Source organism: Bactrocera latifrons, unplaced genomic scaffold (genome assembly GCF_001853355.1).
Source record: "Bactrocera latifrons isolate USDA-ARS-PBARC rearing strain unplaced genomic scaffold, ASM185335v1 scaffold_200, whole genome shotgun sequence".
Lineage (NCBI taxonomy): Eukaryota > Metazoa > Arthropoda > Insecta > Diptera > Tephritidae > Bactrocera > Bactrocera latifrons.
This window is the reverse complement of record NW_017535520.1, coordinates 56,661-78,432: the sequence shown is the minus strand read 5'-3', so window position 1 is coordinate 78,432 and position 21,772 is coordinate 56,661. Positions and strand designations below refer to the sequence as shown.

Genomic DNA, 21,772 nt, shown 5'->3' with positions numbered 1-21,772 from the left:
GAGCAACATTTAAAGTAATAATGGGAAAATCTAATATTCTGAGCTTGTTGGAACGTCAAAAAGTAAACTTTTTTCACTCCCACGGACTATCCAATCGAAACATCACTAAACAGATAAAACGCAGCTTCAAAACCGTTGATAGATATTTAAAAGATCCAGAGGAATATGGAAAAAACTTTAAAGGAAAAAAGAAAGCCCTATCTTAACAATCAGTACGTAAATTTGATTAAGACTAAGGAATTAGCCGGAGTAAAAGCAAACCTTTCAACTGTTCAGCGTGCAATCAGAAATTGAAAACTACCTAAAGCGTTTAAAAATCAAGAAAAAAACCCCTCTGAATAAACTACGCAAAGAAAAACGGCTTCGATTCTCGAAAGCGTACATGACTCTGGCACGCGACTCAATGATTGGCATTCAGTGGTCTTTACTGATGCAAAACGTTTTAATTTAAATGGCCCTGATGGTTTTCAACACTATTATAACGATTTGCGGAAAGATGAGTTATATTTAAGTCGCCACCACAGCCGAGAAGATGGAGTCATGGTGTAGGGTGCCATCACGTTTTATGGAACGATTGACTTCGTTTTTATCGATCAGAAGATGAACGGCGCTCGCTTCAAAACATTGTTGGAGTTCTTATTTCCACAATTAAGAGATCTCTTTGGACCAATTTCTTAGATTTTTCAACAAGACAATGAATGCTCCCATTCAGAACGTCCGGGTAGTAAAGTATTTCGAGTGAAAACGTTAATGTAATGACCTGGCCACCATATTCTCCAGATCTTAACATAATTGAAAATGTTTGGGGCTGGCTAACATGGAATTTATATGAAGTATTTAAGTTAAACAAATTGTTTTTCTTACAAAAGATTTAAAAGCTAATACTAATGAATATTTCGACGTGAAATTTAGCATAGATATCACTAACAGTTCTTACTGCTAACTTACAGAAAAAAAAAATATCGATTCGAAAAACACCCAAAGTATCAATTAAAAATTCAGCTTTCAATTTGATCACAGTAGTAAAAGTATTAAAGTATATAAGTGTTGAAGTTTATAAGTATTAAAGAAAACGACCAGGAGGAGATTTCACTTCCGGGAGCAGTGGTAGGACAGTTGGTTTAGAAAGGCATGAAAGATATATGGCTGGATGCTCTGAAATGTGTTGCAATATTCAATGGTTGTATTGTTATGTTGGGAGGAGGAGCTGTAAAAGAAATACAAAAAAAGCTACAAACGCTGAGATGATACCATGTTTTTCCCATAATCATTGATTGGAAGGATATACGAAATATGCAGAGAATATAAAAGATTTTTCCAAGTTTCAAGACCGAAACGTAACATTGTTTTAGCTCAGTTCTTGGGCGGAAAAATTGTGCAGATTTGTGAGACAAGGTARGTACAAAGACATGATGTCTTTCATCAATTCACAGTTACCCCTCCAGAAATCGTTCAAGTGCTGACAAAAATTAACGAATGGAAGAATTGAACGACTGCAGTAAAAGCATCGAATTTAGTCACAGTACTGTGCAACTTCGAATTTATTATGGAATTTTTTGTCTGAGTGATGTTTTGCCACTGAATCAATCGACCTTGCGAAAGCATCAAACTTCATAACAACATTGGGTGCAACACTGAACACGCGAAGAATGAGTGCTGATCATCACTTTAATGCCACACAAATGGTTGAAAAATTAGATGTTGAAGTGRAAAATTCCATAACATGYGGTCGCCAGAGTAATCGAAACAATCACCCATCTCAAAGCTGGGATTCTGCATACATTCCACTCATTGACACGGTCATGCAAGATTTTAAAACGCGGTTTTTCGATGAAGTTCTTGAAAGTTTCAATGTGAGTCAGTTGTTACCAAAATGTAACCTAAATTTGGAAGAAAAGGATTTAATTGTACTCATTGAATGCCTAACTAGACGTTTTGGGAAAATCTTGCAGACAAATACAAAAAATGGAACTCAATGCAGAAGTAGCGCTTTTTCAACAACCATGGAAAATGAAAATGACTACGAGAACACAAGTGCTTTTTGTCTTAGAAAGCCTCAGTATTTGCGATATGGATATATATCCGTCGATTCATATTTTCCTTCACGTACTCTGCACTTTTCCAGCTACAAATTCTAGCGCTAAACGATCCTTTTCTTCTTTGCGCCGAATCAAGACTTGGCTCAGAACAAAGATGCTCCAGAAAAGATTGACCGGCTAAGCACCTCTCAACATAAACTACAAAATTCCTGTGGAACCTGAATAAATAGTAGAAAAATTTAGTAATATGAGCAATCACCGATTTTATGCTGTAAATTATGTATTAAATGTTGAAATATGTATTAAAAATTACATTATAGTTTAAAGTTAAAAATTTCTTAAATCAATTACAAAATCATAAAGTTAACGCAAGACAAGCTTAAGAGGCAAGTTCAGCCATTCACTTAAAGGGCCAGTGATATATAATATTTCATGGTGGTTATGAACAGTGGCCATCCTTCCGGGACATGTTTACAGCCGTGTACATAAACCATCCTAAATTATCACAAKAGCAGAAATTGTATCACCTCAGATACAAAACCAAAGGTCAAGCAGTCGTAATAGTCAAACAGTTCCCTAAATTATATCCTATTCACGCAACCCAAACTGCAACTAGATTTATTGTTCCTGATATTAAATTGGCGTATATTCAAATAAGTATTCAATGGGAACGTTGAGAAAACGTATCGGCAAATAATCGTACRTAGAGACGACTAAGATTCCCCACCTGTCCACTACGCGACATCAAATTAAAAACAGTTACATTTGGCGTTAACTGTGCCCCGTACTTAGCCACTGGCAGAAAACACAAAGTCAGAATTTCCTCTGGCAACACAAGTGTTAAAAACACAAACTTACGTAGGCGATATCCTGCCTAGAAGCCACAGTCTTATCAAAAGTAATAGAAGCCTTCAAATCAGGAGGGTTTCCATTCGAAAGATTACGGCAAATCACCCAAATATTCTCAAAAATATACCAGGCGGTAATTTGTTGGATACTAATTTCCTTATACTAAAAAATAAGGTGACATTGTATCCCCTTCAAAGTAATCCCCACTAGTAGTAGTACATTAGCCAACGGATTTTCMAATCTTCGAAACACTGGTTGTAATCAGTTTTCGGGATGGCCTTCAGTTCTGTCTTCGCTGCGGCTTGAATCTCCTCTTTCGTATAAAAACGGTGTCCCCGGAGCGGTCTTTYGAGCTTCGTGAACAGCCAGAAGACGCACGGCGCCAGATCAGGTGAGTACGGTGGTTGCGGAACGATATGGCTTGAGTTTTTGGCGAAATGATCATTTAATACAAATTCATTGCTCAAAAAATTTCGACATCGCTTTTAGCAGCTCACAAAACGACATGTATCTCAAACACTAATGAATATTTTGACATGAAATTTGACATACATAAATGTGACTGACAGTACTACCAACCTAAAATGATTTTCCAAATCTTTCGACGCGTGCAGTTGAAATATGTATATATAATCCCATAATCGCGTAAGCGTTGTCTAAGCCAGTAAAGAAGAAGAATTTCCTTATATTCGAAAAGGAAAGTACAACAAAAACTCTGGGCATCCAATGGAATGCGATATCGGACCAGTTTTCGACCCCGCTGGATGGCTTTCGTAAAATTATGATAAAATTATTGGCTAGATGAAACCGACTGGGACGAACAAGTGAAACCTCTTCGCTTAGAAAAATGGTCCCAGTTCACAAACAATCTGAATGACATTTTTCAGATGCAAGTTTCACGATGGGTAAAAAAAACACAAAGTCGAATTACATGGCTTCTGTGACGTCTCTGAAAAGGCGTAGGTAAGCCACTTTTTAATAGCAAAAGCAAGAGTGGCTCCTTTAAACGCTAAGTCTACCCCGACTTGAGCTATGTGGCGCATTATGCATTTAAAAATGACAAAATGCAAATTTTATCTGGGGTTTGATTCCGAAATTGTACCAGCTTGGTTAGAAAAACCACCGCATGCATGGAAGGCGTACATTTCCAATCGAACGTCTTAAATACTTGGCCTAGTGTTATCAGCCACCGATGGTGAATAGAATCTCCTGATTCTTGGCCACAATTACTCATGCGCAACATAATCCCCCCAGAAGGTCGAAAAATTGCCATCTTCCACACATTATTGAATGATGCCGACATCTTTRAACAATTTTCGTCCTTTCCAAGATCCCTCAGAGTAATTGCTTACATGTTCATATTTATAGAGCAACTCAAAAGTAAACTCAAGGGATCACCGAATTTCCCATGTAGTGACGCACCTAGAGTTAAAAAGGCAAAGGTCGCACTAATCCCATATACGCAAGCGCGCTACTTCTGCCGCGAAATATCACTACTAAGAGAATCGAAGTCGATTGATAAAAAGAGCTCACTCTTAGTTCTAAACCCATTTGTGGACACGAAAGGTCTGACCACAGAGAGGTCTCCATTTTCCACATTATTCCTCAATTACATCCACATTTTAATGCTACACGCCAAACATCGCCTCATGCAATATATGGTTCGCCAAAAGTATTATATTCCCCGTCTTAAGCCCCAAATCAAGAGGTGCATCTTCTCTATGCATAAGCAAAAGACGCGAACGCAGATTATGGCAGCACCTCCACCTGAACGTTGCAATGTCGCTCTGGCTTTCACCACAACATACATTCGTTGACTTTGCTGGACCTTTTCAGGTAAAGGCATTCATGTTAAGGTCTTCCACTGTCATGAAAGGTAAAAAGCTGTCTTTATATATTTCACGACAAAAGAAGTACACCTTGAGCTATGTAGTAATCTGACGACGGAGGATTTTCTCGTGGCATTTGTTCGCTTTGTCACTCGACGTAGCTTCCCATCAAAAACCATGAACCATGAGCGATAATGGCAAAACATTCATTGGAGCTCTAAGCAAGCTTCAGAAAGCTCAGCAAGCCACAGAAAAGTAGATTGTGGATTTCCTAAAACAAGTGTCACCCGACATCGTACAAAAGGTATTAATTGGCAATTTATATCTCCAAACGCTCTTCATATGGGCGGTTTATGAGAATAAGCTGTAAAATCCTTCTTCAAACAGGTAGCTGCAAATTACAAAATCAATTATGAAGAGCTCACGACGTTATTAATTTGAATTGAATCCATTCTTAATTCAAGGCCATTCACAGTACTCTCGCAAGACCCCGTAGATTTCACCACCTTAACTCAAGGGCATTCCTAAAAGGATCACCCATTTTGGCCATTTCTGAGCCAGGTGTGCAAATAATAAAAAAAAAGATCTCTGCATAAGATATCGTTCGATGATCGCAAAACCGCAAACAATAAACCGGCTTTAAAATCAAACAGTCAAAAAATAACAAAAAAAAAAAGTAAGAAAAGGGGTCGATCAATACGACGACCCTTTCATGCCACATATCGTGGCACATTATATGACAGACATGTAGAATTAATCATCTCTTTTATACATAGCTTACCATGAACGTAGATATGCAAGTGTTAGCCCCGCCAACCGTTCGGTCGGCTACCAGCGTGCAACGCCCCGAGTTGCACTGGCAACCGATCATCACGGTCCTCGGAAAGGCATCGTGAGTTCAAGGGTCTGTGCCAAATCGGCAACAGACTGCATCGCATGCTGCTACATCACACCGCAATGCGCGACGTCAATCGCAAYAAGGAATCAACCCATAACTCTAGCGACTCATAGGCCAATCATTCGCCTTGAGTGTCGGGATGGCTAAATGAGCCTCAGACCCCTCACAATATAAAACTCTCATACCACCCATATTACATACACCACATCACGTGCACACAAATACCACCTCATCACGAATCCAGCACACATAAGGACACCATACAAAAAAGAACAAAAGGGACAGACGGAGACAGCACCAGTCTCCTTTTTATTATAGATACGAACTCGTGAACATCGAATCGCTTGCATTCAAGTACAAGGCCGCAAAACCCTACAATTATTACAATCAGAATAAGGAGAAAAGTTGAAATAAAAAATGTAGTGTGTGCCCACCTTATGGCAAAAATTATTTCAATCCAATAAAAACTGTTCGTAGGGGACATACCGAATATTTTACTTTTTACCGGTACCTATCGTTGACGTTGATCGAACAAGTCGGTCAATGTGTGATATATATATAACTGAAATTAAGGGATAATCCTTCTCTTATAATGGTATGTCTGTATAACAAACATGGGTGCAATCGGACCAATACTTCCTTAAGCCCCCATATACTTAATACAAAGCTTTTTGAAATTCCGGGTGACTTTGTACCAAATGTGAGTTACCGGCCAAAATGGGAGTTATCTCAATGAAAATAAGAGATCGTGTTTAATTCGTAACTTTTTGCCTAAAGTATACAAATTTKAGCTATATAACTAATATCAGGTTGATCCTGAACCAAGCCCTTCCTTACTTGTTATTTTTAATTTTTCTCGGAGGCATACTAGATTTATTTAACTTCTTTAGCACCAAATAAAATTTATTCTTTGTCTTATTAACTGTTACACTAATTACTTTACTTATAGAATCAAACTCAACATCCATTTATTCAAGATTTAGAAATATAACCTTTATATAGTTTTAATTTAACTGCTTCTGAAAACTTTTTAAATCTACATAAATTATATAACTAACCCTATCTATCACTATTCTATTAATTATCCTAATTGCAGGAATAAAAATTACTAAATTATTCCACGGACCCCTTCGACAATTTAACTAATGAACTAACCATTACGAACCCAACACCACTTAATGCTTAATAATTTAAAATTTTTTAGCGGCAATTAATGTTTCAGCATGATGAAATTTCGGATATCTATTTTTAATTATTAAAATCTTGACAGTATTATTTTTAGCTTTACATTATTCTGCAGATATAATTTCGCCTTCGCCGTAGACTACGCTCTTCTAACAGGATTCTTCGCATTCCACTTCATTTTATCATTTATTGTGCTAGCACATATTATTCCTTCACAAAATAGGTCCAAATAATCCGATTGGATTAAATTGTAATATTTATAAAATTTCTTTCCATCAATACTTCTCATACAAGGATGTGTCATTGCAATTGCAGCATTATTCCTTCTAACACTAATTAATCCTTACTTATTAGGAGGACCGGATAATAAAGAAATCTTTAAGAGATTCAATTCTATCCTATTAACAAAATTTTATTCTGATCTATGGCTGTTACTGTAATTTTATTAATCGGAGCACGACTAGTAGAAGAACCTTACGTATTAGTAGGTCAAATATTAACTGTATTTCATTTTCTATAATAAATTACATTTTTAACCCTTTAATTAATAAAAGATGATACAATTTAATTAACTAGTCAATGAGCTTGAATAAGCATATGTTTTCAAAACATAAGATAGAAATCAACATTTCTATTAACCTTACTAAATTATATTGACCACATATGATAAGTCAATAACAGCTTTAACCCAATCAATACATAGTACAAAACAAAATCGGTCTTTCGCTCCCTGTGTCCCTTTGTACGCTTAAATCTTTAAAACTCCGCAACGGATTATGATGCGGTTTTTTTTGTTTTTAATACATAGAGTAATTGTAGAGGAAAATTTATACGTATAATAACATCCATTAAAAGTGGAGAAATACTGTAATTTTTGAGGTTTGTAATGTGAAGTCGTAAACAATTACACTTTTACCGCTTACACTGCAAACGCAGACTAAACCCTACGAGATTTATCAAAATAATTTACTATGAATTATGCACATTAAAAAGGTCTGCAGAAAATCCGCGATGGTATAGGTCTATCTCTTATGGATATCCCACAATAACTTTGTCATTCACTTTTTACGACTAATAATGGCTAATTTTCGAAGCGATTTTGATCAACACAGCATTAATACTTATTCAATTAAATACTTTAAATACATTGTTGATTTAATATAGATATGTATGGCCCTTTACTGCTATGATTTAAATTAATATTTTCGAGGAAATTACTGGTTTAAAATTTGCGAGACGTAGCGTTTGTGGTGGTACAGGGCGGCCGTGCCTATAAATAACGATACAACAGCGATAAACGGAAACGATTAAATATATGCGTACAATTTCAAAATGATCCTTCCTCAAAAATAATACAATTGCTAAATATTTGGAATAGTAGAATAGAACTGCAACCAAATATGCAGTGCAATAGATTATAACTGGCTCAGTAATTCACCGTCGATGAATGCCGCCGACTTTTTCGTCTTTTCTCTCTTGAGAACCGGTTCATCATGTGCAGTCCGATTTATTACGATTAAAGAGCTCTCAAACTCACTTCTCAGCAATTCGTTGTTTTTGTTAGATTATGAATTTGCACACAGCTTTCGCGTCTTTAGTACATCATTGTCCTCATTTCGCTTCTTTCCAACTTAGCAAACCTSTTTTAAACAGTGGATTTCCCTGGTGCAGAGCTTAAATTCAACAGTATTTAACACACGAAATGTTTTATGATAAATTTTTTTGTAAATTAACGCAAGTTGCGTCACACAAGTTCTTTATTTTAAAACGAAATAAATATTGACTTAACATAAAACATAGCATTAAGTACATCAAAACCTAAAAAAAACTACACAAAATAATATACTCATAAATAAAATTCTAGCGTATTCAGCCATAAAAGTTTCTGTTTAGGCCAGTGCCTAATTTCTTTTTTACCAACCCAAGTGAGCATTTAAGAAACTATTGCCAGTTAACTCTTGACATAAACCACTCATAGTTTTCACTCAACTGGCAATAGTTTCGTTAAGTTTACTCAGTAGCGAGTCTGCTAGTCACTTTTTTGGCACTTTCATAGAAGCAGGGAGCGAATCAGGACGTCCACCGGCCATCATCGCCATCACTATAAGGTAATTTTTTTGTATAACATACACACATTTATTAGCCAAAATAAAGAACAAACGTTTCTTTTCATATTAAACACAAAACTTGGCTTTTCGTTGCTAATATATCTTTCTTTTTGTTTCCTATTCTTAACCATCGACGCATCGTCCTCCTTGAGTGACTCATCGAGAGTTCGAGAATAAACAGCTAATATATATACCCTCCTCTTCTATACTCAATATTAAATCCAGAAACCAATTCTGATTCACCTGCTGCAAAATCAAAGGGAGTTCGATTAGTTTCAGATAAAATTTCCAAAAAAGGTTTTTGATAAGAAGGTTTGTGCAATTAAAATWACATAATGCCATTTTAACTTCATAAGAAATCGTCTGCGCTACAGCCTGCAGCCCCCCAATAAAGCATATAGTCCAGTCATTTAAGCTTAAATTAGGTAAGAATCTCGGAATTCGAGATACCCAGCTGGGGGGTCAATATACAATATTTACAGACTTAGAGCTGGGTATCTCGAATTCCGAGGTGAACTTACTATATTTACTGGACTAATAGTTAGATTTAGAAATCAATCATAACACTACACACTCCCAAACTAGTGCAGCATAAAAAATAATAACCCTAAATTAAAAGAAAATAATTTAACTAATAAAGGAATACACAATAGGGTGGTCCATTCCGGACTTTTTTCGATTCGGGATTTCTAATAGTGCGGAAAAGTTGCCTTAGTACTTCCTGATTCCAATGCAACTTTTTGTTTTGAGATCGGATTGCATCTTCAACCCCAACTCCGGCCTTGAAATTTCGGAAATTCGCCTAAAATCGTGAACCTAGCGCTGAAATACGCATTTCATGGCAAAATGTATAAAACAAAAGTTATTTGTCACATCATATGCTACCGAAAAGGTATGACCGTAGGACGAACCGTTCCCGGGATATGAGCGAAAATGCGGYGYGCCACAGCGCAGGGTGAAAATTGTTACAGCTCTCAGCTAACCTGTATTGGTCACCCAGAACCCACCGCGTGGATGTGGCTGCTTTTCGGGTTCCTCCCAAGCCCAACCCCACCATATATCAGTCTTGTTTTAGTCTGAATCTGTGTCAAATTTATTGATAAAATCAGATTTTGTACTAAACTTTGGCACTTGTTGCCTAGATTTCAGTGTAGAGCATATAAAATCAGGAGATTGGGGCCAATAACTTTAGAAAATKACTCTCTCACCAGTTTGACGGTCCTCTCGACTGCCACGGTGTGAGAGGGGGATTCTCTCAATTTCCATACCTCTGCAGTGTCACCCGACAGCCCTTTCATGAGTTCTTCGTTAGAAACTGAACAAAGAACTGGTGGAACAGTCAAGGTAATAGTCTTCCAGTTAATCATATTGTAATAATTATTAGCTAATACATCTAACCCTTCCATTTACAGTGTCAGACTCTGCTTCTCTGGCTGCCAGAAGACGGTCAAGGACCAACTTTCTGACTTCTATTAGTTCGTCAGTCATCATACTAAGGCGAATGTTTTCTGGAAGAGCAAAGAAAGCATTCTATTGAATGGATGAATCGACAGCCTTGCGCAGTTTAGCAGGTAAGTATCTCGACCTTTGAATTTGACAACAAGCAACTTCTCACAATCAGGGAACAGTTTACCTATGTCGCCAGAGAATGTATTTGGACTCTTTGAGACAAAATCTATGTGTTCGAAAAGAGCACGAAATGGAAGTTCGTTGAAACGTAGAAGAAAAAGAACCCACTGTAATGGCCTACCTAATCTTTCTTCTAGTTTYYGAATGATTCTACCTTTTCAACCTGTGTTCGTGTTGGTGCCATCAGCACCGACAACTTCTAGATGTTCCACATCAACAGAATTGTCTTGTAAATGTTGCCATATAGCTTGCGTCTCATCCTCAGCTGACCCGGAAGGAGAGGTGACGTGGCCAAAGTAATGACAACCACGTCGCGGTAGTAATTTTCGCCTTCGCTGACTTGTGTAAGTGTATTGTCTTTGCGGCCGACAAAATACAGCCYATATACAGAGTCAATACTTTCGGTGTTTTGGAACTTAACTCCAACACTTTTTTTTGCCCGACTAATCTTGCATTTGTCAGTGACAAAGCTAGCCTGATCCTCTGTAACCAAACCTGCTTTTTTGGCATTCAGAAAAGCAGATGAAACAATCAAGGCCGCTACTCTATCACTTACTCCAAATCTTTGGGCAGCTAAAGCAGTGTGTTCTAATACTAGTGTGTTTTGTTTGRTTTTAGAGGATGGAAGAGAAAATTCATCATCAGTATCGTTTTTGGAAGAATCCATTGCGACGCACCTACATTTTTATCGTCTGTGTGAGGCTGATCTGAATGGTCATGTGTTCTAGCTGATACTTTTCTGGTAAGTGTTGATGTTGAATGACGTTTTGAAAGCTTTTCTTTACGTTCATTTTTCTTTGTAATCTTTTTTGTTTCAGGTAGATCAACACTTCCAACGCGGCCAATTCCTCTGGTTCTCTGGTCCAAGAGAAATGGCTGCTCATTGATAGGAACTTTCCTTTGGACAAGTGCAAGAAGAAAAATAAATGCATTTACAAGCAGCGATGTCAAATGATTTTCCGGCAGAAGAGACGAAGTCGTCTCTCTTAGAGCTCAAACCTATTAGGTTCCTTAAAAACATTTGTTTAAGAGTCAGAAATTTCTTATGGTATGTGGTGAGCATTTGTACAACTCTGGTGTGTGGAACTATCGAATAGATGACTTTTTAAAAGTATTTTCAACTTTTTTTGCAACTATTTCTGTAACCTCTTTACTCCTAGGTTCATAGTTGTCGCCTCGGAGTCGCCCTATACGAAATCTTTCAAACTGATAACACAAAAGAACATTCTGGTAAGTAGGTAACTRGGACTCATAGAGATTGTACGGATGCCAAGGACAGGATATTTCTGTTTAAATTTAAATTTAGACATTTTGAATTCTGTGTTCTGTTGAGAGAATATAAGTGATAGCAYTCGGCGAAATCAACGACAAGAGTGAAGGAACTCGATGAAAAAAAATGTGTGTGGATACCTATCCGAAATTGTCCTTTGGCGTAGGTGAATGAATGCACTCGGCGAAATCAACGTCAAGAAGCGTGGCCGCAAGCCGATTTTCACCTTGCGCTGTGGCTCGCCCCATTTTCGCTCGTATCTCGGGAACGGTTCGTCCTACGGCCACGATCACATATAGCATTTCGGTAGCAAATGACGTGACAAATAACTTTTGTTTTATACATTTAGCCATGAGATGCGTATTTCGATCTCAAAACAAAAAGTTGCATTGGAATCAGGAAGTACTAAGCCAACTGTTACGCACTATTAGAAATACCGAATCGAAAAAAGTCCGGAATCGACCCACCCTAATACACAATCAAGCAACGAGAGACATGAATAAAGAAAAAATAATTAGATACGTATATAATTTAATAAAAGAGGATAAGTTTTTTATCGGTTTATCTCCAATAATTTATGAGAAAATAATAATAACTTTAAGATGTTACTTAACTTACTATTTTGAAGGCATTATGTTACGCAAGGACATTTCATTCACTGTTATCATAAGGCTTTATACTAGTGCAAATTTTTAACTTAACCTTATTGGAAATCTAAATCTGTATTAAAAATAATTAGAGTAAAATTAAACAAGTAAGGAAGGGCTAAGTCCGGGTGCAACCGAATATTTTATACTCTTGCAACTTGCAAGCTTCAAGGGCAGGGAAATAGTTTAAGGTGTATAACCTCATCATCCGGATGTTCGAATGTCCTGATATTAGTTTTATAGAGGCTAGACCAAGTTTTCTCTCAAACTTAACTATTTTAGGCACAAACATAGTCTGCTATGAGTAAAACACGCTCTCTTATTTTCATTGGGATAACTCACATATTGGCCGATATATTCGGWACAAAGTCACCCATAAATTCGAATATCTTTATATTAAYTATATGGGGGCTAAGAGAAGTATTAGTCGGATTCAACCCATTTTTGACATACAGACATACCATTATAAAAGAAGGATTATCCCTTAATTAAAGTCAATTACAATTACAGGGGTCTAAATATTCGGTACCCAGGATCCTGAAGTATTTTTATTGGATTTTAACACTTTTTAGTCATAAGGTGGCACTCACCAGAGCCATTCTTCGAGCAAAGTTTTATCCTGTTATACTAATTGATTCTTTTTGTGTACTTCAAACTGAACGAATCAAGTGGAATTTAAAATTGTGCTCTATGGACAGTAGGCGTGGTTGTTGTTCGATTTCGTCCATTTTCACAATGTGACATAAGAATGTAAAAAGAATGCAACTTATTAAATTTTGTGAAAATCGGTTTGGTCGGGTATCGAGATATGGGATTTCACCAAAAAGCGAGCGGTGCCGCGCCCATGTTCCAATTTTCACACTGGCTCCTATAAATACTTATACTCTTCGATTTCGCCTATCTACGAACTCGAACTTTTTCTTATAGGAAGCAACCCGTGTACCAAGTTTYATCAATATTTAAATGTTTACTCAAGCTACAGCTTGCAGGGACGGGCGGGCTGACGGACAGACAGTCAACCGAATTTCAACTTTTCTCATCATCCTGATCATTTATATATATATATGGTACAACCCTGTATCTATCGCGATTAGTTTTATGTGACACGTCTAATCGTTAAGTGAACAAAACTATAATACACTGTAGCAAGAGTATCAAAAAGCGTTAGGAATCAATTTGATAGAGAGAGAAAGAAAAGCACGGCTCGACATGATCAACAATCGATACGACAGGCTACTTGTCTAAAACCTCAATTGGTATCGAACCGCACGCAGAGAATGAGAGAGTTTACACAGCCCTATTAGTTTTGCGGGGATACCAAATTCAGATATTGCGGCATAAAGGCAGCTTCTTTTCGTGCTGTGAAAGCAGCTTTGAAATCAACGGCGAGGCGGTGTGTGTCGCTTTTCCTTTAACGGGTAGATTTGCCAGGTACAAAGCCACACTGATAAGGTCCAATTACTTTGTTGACGTTGGGCTTTAATCTTCCCCAAAATATGCTAGATAGAACCTTATACGCGATGTTGAGGAGGCTTATCCGAAGGTAGTTGGCACAGATTGTGAGGTCTCCCTTTTTGTGGATTGGGCAGAGTACACTTAGATTCTAATCGTTGGGCATGCTTTCGTCCGACCATATTTTACAAAGAAGCTGATATAGCTTAGCCGGCAATCCATCGGCCCAACCGCCTTGTTGTTCTTCAGACGCGTAATTTCTATTCGATCTTCCTCAAAGTCAAGCAAAGGACCGTCTGTTCATCGTCATAGATTGGATAATCGGATTCGCCTTCTCCTGGCGTTGTAATTTCACTTCCATTCAGCAGACTGGAGAAGTCTTCCCTAMATAAATTTAGTATGCTTACGGCATCGATCACTAGATCACTTTGGGGGTTCTACGAGAGTATGCTCCTGTCTGGAAACCTTCTGTTAGGCGCCTCATCTTTCCAAAACCCAATGGTTTCGGTTGCAGTTGTAAGTAAGGAGCTTGAGTTGCCGTTCCACAATTTTCTTATACCGAGCTGTTGACGAGTGCTCTCAGATAGCATGAGTGCAAGCAGAGTAGAAAATCGTTCTGCTATCTGTTGTGATTCTTAACGTAGAACTTTCCTTGTGTTTGTTGACGTGCGTTTTTTGCTGCACAGAGGCGGGTACGAATCTTGACTGCAAGAAAGTAGAGTCGATGTTAAGACCTCGGTGCGCACGCACATCTAAAAGTGGAGACGAGTCTTCCGTCTATCACAACATAATCGATCTGGTTGGTGGTTTTTCGATTCGGAGACAGCCAGGTGGCGTGATGAACTTTCTTATGTTGGAATCTAATACTACAGATATAACCTTATTTCGGCCCCCGGCGAAGTCGTTCAGCCTCGATCCATTTGGGGATGTTTCGTCGTGGTGCCAAAGATACCTTCTTTGCCCAGGTCTCATAGGTGCKCTCCAAGTGCTCATAGAAGGCATTTTTGGGCACATCGTCCTTTTAGACTGAAAGTCGTGAGCTGCTTCAGCCATATGTAAAGCAATAGTTTCTGGCCACTCCCAAGTGAATGGCGATCAGAGAACTTTCCTCACTTGCGTGAACTTCTACACATGACTCCATCCTGCACTTCTATACATGACTTCATCCGCCAGCTTTGGTTATTGAAATATCAGCTTATTGATATTAATCTTTCAGATCCATTGCTGACTTCGACTAATCCCACTGGCCTTCAATTTGTATCAAGAGGAATTTAAACTAACCTAAACACATACATAAATCCTGAATGATGTTATAGGCTATATTCATACTWATTTAATATCTATAACGTAATATATTGGGTAGTCGAAAAAAACTTTTCGTATTTTGTCAATAGATGTCGTTGCAGTCATATATCTTCAGTGTACCAGTCACTTTGTGTCCTACCATACACATAGTGTCGGAAGGGTGAGATTTTAAGCTTCATTCAACGGAAAAATAAAATCCAAGGAAGCTATTCAAAAATTGTCGACCAAAATGATACATATTTTTTTATTTATTTATTATTATAAATATAAAGAAATATGTAAAAATTTTATTAGAATTAAAAAATACTTTTCGACTACCTAATATAATATGTCACCTGTAATTTGGACCATTGTATGCGTCCAATGCAGCGCGATGAATTCCGCCAAGCCAATTTTGCACCATAAATCAATTCGGTTTCTGTAAGTTGATAAGACCCACTAGATTCGATATTTTGACGCACTTGTTTCCAACGAGTGTCGTGAGCGACGCTTGAAGCTCTAAAAAGGTTAAATGGAAAACAATTTTATGATTAATAGAATCATCATGATAAAAAAATTTAAAATCTGCATGCATATTTCGTTAAGGGGGCGGGGGTGGTGATGCTGTGGTGTCTGTTCTAAGGTTTAAATCTTTTTTCTAAACGACCAATATGTCGAGAATATTGTGTACAAATTTTGAACTATAGTCAAACTAACGGAGTTACAGCGTTTTAAACGACATGCGGTGATGCCTGACTTACAAAGTATAAAAATTATTATTTATAAAAACTTCAAATCGCTTTTCCCGAAAACCGCTATCTTTGAAGTTCGTGAACATTAGAACTCAAAGCCTACTGAACCGATCCTTTTGAAAATTTGAACATTACTTCTTCACATAAGGGGTTTTTCCATTATTCTCTATTTTTTATTAACAAATTAATCGCGATTTTTTGAGCTAAAATCGCGCTTTTTACTACCAAGTGCTGCAAAAAATAGAAAAAAAATTTTTTTTTTTAACTTAAGAAATACATCACCTTTAAAACGCATATCAATTTTTCTGTTTCAAATGATTCGGTAACGAGTTATATATAACGAGTTTTTTAAGTCGCTTCTCTAGATTCACCGTCACAGGCTTATTTATTAATATTTTTCATTGAAATTTTTTTCTAATATATTTCAAAAGTTGCACAATAGTATGTCATTAAATTTAATAAAAATTTTATTACTGATGTTGCCCCAAAACAAAAACAAATATCTCCTTTTTTTTTGCCTTTAAAACCTATTTTTAAATAGTTTTTTTACCCAACTATCACCTAAACCGAAGCGAGACACATATAGGGTTATGTATATACATTTGTATAAATGATGGGGATGACGAGAAGAGTACTACAAGCTGTAACTTAAGTAAAAATTGAGATAACATGATAAAACTTGGTATGTGGGTTCTACGAGTTCGTAGATTGGCATAATCGGACCTGTGGGTAAATGTTTTTGAAATAGTGGATGGCGCCCCGCCCTCCAATAAATTTATGTGTGTACCTCCTAAACAACTGAAGCCACAGCAACCAAATCAGCACAAATATTATAGTACAAGAACTTATAGCGACAATGTGAAAATGAGTGAAATCGCAAGATAATGACGACCACTCCCCATATAACGTTACTGTTCAAAAGTGCTAAAGGCACAAAAAGTCAATAACTGAATACCCCAGACAGATTAAATTTCACTTTCAAAATGGTATGAATGGTGAAAATTGAACATGCTCATCGCCCATTTTTTGACGAAATCACATATTTCGACCGATTTCAACTAAATTTTAAAGCGCGAAAATGGACGAATTCGACTACAAACACGTCTACTTCTCATATAACACAATTTAAAAATCCATTTGATTCTTTCACAATCTAGTACACAAATCAAGAAGTAAATAATATAACGGGAAAGCATTTCGCACTAATAATTTTCTTAAAGTATGTAACCTTCACAGTCAAATCATTAACTTCAGATTCAATTATAGTTCTGACAATGGTTTTAGAAATGGATTGAGTCGGTGCAATACTTCCCTGAGCCCCCATACACCTAATGTAAAGATTTTCGAAAATTATAGACCATGTTTAGCTCATAACAGTGCATTTTTGTGCCTTAAATACATACATATATAAAATTGGACAAAAAAATGTTCGAACAATCAAGGCAACAAAACCAGGCAAAATTTTTTTAATTTGTGGCATAATAATAATTAATTCATAAAATCGGATCGATACCCCCGCATAATTTTCGTTTTCCTAACAAATCTTATGCCGAATTTGTCGGTCAGTGTAAGGGTTAATTCTAGTATATCTATATGGCATTTTAAATCTTAAGGTATTGCCCTGGCTTCGGTTCTTGTAAGTAGCAAGAGTATAAAATATTCGTTTGCACCCGAACATATCCCTTTCTTACTTGTTTTCTTTAACAACTMTTTTGAATAAGAAAAGTTTGCTGCCCATATCCGAGGCAAAGGTTACCGTATTCAAATGCTCAAAGATCATGAATTTATTCATGAAAGTATTGAAAGCGCTCTTCTTTTTAAGATTTTTGTGCATGTTATARTTTTTTCAATTATAGTTTTATTAGCACTAAAAATGAATAAATTTTCAGTCTGCGAAATGGCCTTAAAAAGAGAATGTCAACTGGAAAATTATGAAAAACCAACGCTAATTAATTGAAGTATTAATTATGTTTTCTATAATTTTCTCTCAGTTTTCTCTTATTTTTTTAAAACCAAACTGACATTATGAAGGTATTTGCTATTTTGACTAATTTTTTAATTTTAGTAATGTAAGTAAAGGTTTAAACATGGAAAAACAAATATTACAAAATCAAAACAATTTCTCTTTATTTTATTTACTATATACAAGTATGTAGTATATAGTAGTCTGAAATATGTCTCTGTCTATAGTAAAATGACAGATATTCACATTTTATTTAAAAAACATATCTCCAAACTTTAATGAGATAATAACCCAGTTACCGATACATATGAAATCAACTGGATGATGGACAATCTTTATATTGTGACCAAGGCCTATGAAAAAATGAGAAAAAAAATTCTTTAATTTTTAGCACAAAACTAGAGTATTCTCAAGAGCTACTCATTGTCCTTTGATTTCAACTGAAAACAAAGATGTCTTCATACCCATTAAATAGGGGCCGACTATACACGGTATAACCCGAATTTCAAATTAGCTATTTTATATCTATTTCATATAAAACGGCCTTATATAAGAATTAAAAATGGTTGTAGTCGGACTTCACTGACTTTTAAACTCTATCATCTAATCCTAAGGGCAGATTTTTATCCAAATCACCTAACYCTCAATAAACTTTTTACCTCTCCTACATTGCTGGATGAACTGTCTTCAGACTTTTAATAATTTCCAACATAACACGATTTAAAATTAAAGTTTACAATCTTAATTACCTACCTTTTTATTGATGTAAAGTATTGATCCAAAAAGTCTTTAGCATGTTCCATAACTATATCAGACTTTCTTGCTTCAACTGGGGCCGTCCCTAGCGCCATAACACTGCTCATACATGTTGCCTTCGAACATGATAGTGACTAAAAATAAAATATTTCAAAAGCTTATGATGCTATTATTAATTCATTATTTATACTCTCACTATTTGTAAGAGCTCATAAATATATATACTTATAGTATAAAAGCTTTATAATATTTTCCAATCCTTAGACACAAATTACTTTATTATTTCTAGAAAGTCTTATTTGATTAATATTTAGGTATTCAGGAAACAGCATAAGTAACATTCCTACATATATTAATATACATAAGTGTACATGAAGTGTATAATAAAGCTTAGAAAAAGATTTCTTTTATGAATATCTTTATCTCTATTTTTACTCGTATAGTGATATGTTAAAAAAATAAYGGRAATTTTAGACTTTTGTATGTTTACTGAGTCCAATCGTTTGATGGATACATTTTTTCAGAGATATTAGCATTGGCTTTGTCTGTCGGTTAGAATATATTATAGTGGTCTGATATGTTGGAAGACTATAAGTGGACAATAATCCATGCTGTATTTCGGGAAGATATCTTGTCAAATAAAATAATTTTTATCATAAGTACTTGACGTTGATCAGTCAGTTTCAAARGCAGTGCTTAAAAGATACTTTAAGCACTATTATTTATGCATTTATATATTTATGTATATATTTACCTAAACAAATTTTAAATAATAATTGGTTTTCCTTGGAAATATTTTCAAATTGTTTCTGTGAACATACCCCAAATTTCGACAAGATAATATTTCAAATAAGAGAAATGAGCTCAAATAGACTTTATTTAGATAGTCAGTTTGTATGGCAGCTACATATATATATAGTGATCTGTTCTGAACAATTTGTTCGGAGATTCTTTCACAATAATCCATGTAACATTTCGTGAAGATACCTCGTCAAAAAAGAAAGTTTTCCCTACAAATACATAACTACTTAATTTGATCGATCAGTCTGTATGGCAGCTTACAGTAGTCTACGACATTTCCTTCTAGGAAACTTAATAAGCCCTGCTCAGGGTAAGAAAYGACCAAACATTAACTTCAACTAATATATGTATGCCTTCGAATATAAATATTTCTAACTATCTAAACAAATTTTACAATATGAAGAAGAAAGAAATGATTAGCATGCCAATAGTCAAATGTATAAAAAATATCGATTATATTATTATATATAATATTATATCACTACAAATTAGATATGTATATGAATGCCCTACTACTACAATCTTTTGTACCAAATTGCTGTTCTATGTCTTAATTGAGGGCTAAGTTATTGTACTTTAACCGATTTCTTTTAACGGCATTTTATAGGCCTGACAATAGTTCGATTACGTCCATCTACAAACTTGTCTTTACTTTTTTACCAAGGAACATATTTATATACCAAGATCACAAATGGACAGGCGTCATCCCTGTCATAGATATTACTTTATATCTATGTCGATTAGTTTTACGGGATACATACAACCGTAAGGTGAACAAAACTATTATAATCTGAAGCATGGATCAACTCAAAAATAAGTATATTGCTATGAAACACGTGTATCAAGTTTCATTATGATATATCAACTTTTGCTCACGTTACAACCTGCACTCGTCACTTTATGCTGATCATTTATAAATATAAATATTCATACTATAGCTCTATATCTAGATACGATTATTATTAGGTTACAAACAACCTTTAGACGAACAAAACTATTATACACTACAGCAACATGTTGCAAAAGTATGAAAATTTTAAAACACGAACAGGAGCATATGTTTTATATCAAAATGGACACGCATAATACGCTCATACACAATATTTCAAATATTGTTTTAAGTACATGTGTGAGCCAAACAAAATTATATTCTCACAAATGCCGTTCACGGTACCTAAGGAAAAATAATAAAAAGTTTGTTTTTGCCAACCCTAATGTATACAATATATATGTACATATAAATGTGAATTACAAAAACTATGAGCATCGCACACTTTTTAATTTCACAAACAATGTTTGTAGGGTTAAATATACTGTGGGAGATAAATTATTTTTTGCGCATTAAAGCACTTCCGGGTGGGAAAACGGGTGAAGCACAAATACAAACTTTGGCATAAAGCGCAAACTTGAAATGACGTGGGATGACAGCGCAAGGCCATGCAAATATACGCATATACAAGTGAGCAAACGACTTTGGTACTCAATATGCAAAAGGCTCTTTGCTAACTAAAATAATAATATTATTATACGAACTACTATAAGCAAAAAATAGTAAGACTGCATTCATAATTTTAATATTCATAATTTATTCTACAAAATCTATGTCTTCCCCTCAAAACAATCCCCGTTGGTCCTACTACACTTGTCCCAACGTTTTTTACAATCCTTGAAAGAGCTGTTAAAGTCAATTTCCGCGCGTAGCGATTCACATTGAATGAATGTCTTCAAGGGACTCAAAAGGGTTTCCTCGGGGCGGTCGTTTAATTTTGCTGAATAGACAGAAGCCACACGAAGTTAAATTAGGCGAATACGGTGGTTGCGGCACAATATTAGTTGAAAATTTAGCGAAACACTCACGAAGAATCGATGCAGTATGTAACGGTGCATTATCGTGGTGCAATGGAGGATGGAGTCATATGTAGAAGTTCACGCAAGTGAGGAAAGTTTTCTGATCGCCATTCACTTGGGAGTATGACTCAAGCAGCTCACGACCTCCGGTCCTTAACCAAGTATCCTCTGAGTAGCCTAAGAACATCCGTTTGAACGCGAACTAAAGTGAGAAGGCGAAACATCCCCTGCATAGAATTGTGCGTTGTGTTTGGAACCCGCCACGTAAAAAGACGCCCCCAATAAAAACGCAATAACAGCCTCGGATGAGAGGCCCCACTTTTGATGACGACTATGGCAAATGAAATAAGGACTACGAATTGAGGGCATGCATCTGGAATGTCCGGTCCCTTAATTGGGAAGGTGCCGCTGCCCAGCTGGTTGATGTCCTCGTAAAAATAAAGGCTGACATCACCGCCGTCC

The 21,772-nt window shown here is 36.1% G+C and overlaps 1 protein-coding gene across 2 annotated transcripts in view; it reads right to left on the bottom strand.

Annotated features, from left to right (window-relative positions):
• LOC108968082 (nitric oxide synthase) overlaps window positions 1-21,772 on the bottom strand; it is a 223,527-nt gene that overhangs the window by 174,286 nt on the left and 27,469 nt on the right. For both annotated transcript variants that reach the window (XM_018931849.1, XM_018931850.1), the window contains exons 3-4: window positions 18,659-18,795; window positions 15,547-15,709 (exon numbers count right to left, since the gene is read on the bottom strand). In XM_018931849.1, coding sequence (XP_018787394.1) covers window positions 15,547-15,709; window positions 18,659-18,795 — 300 coding nt within the window. The remainder of the gene's footprint in view (window positions 1-15,546; window positions 15,710-18,658; window positions 18,796-21,772) is intronic.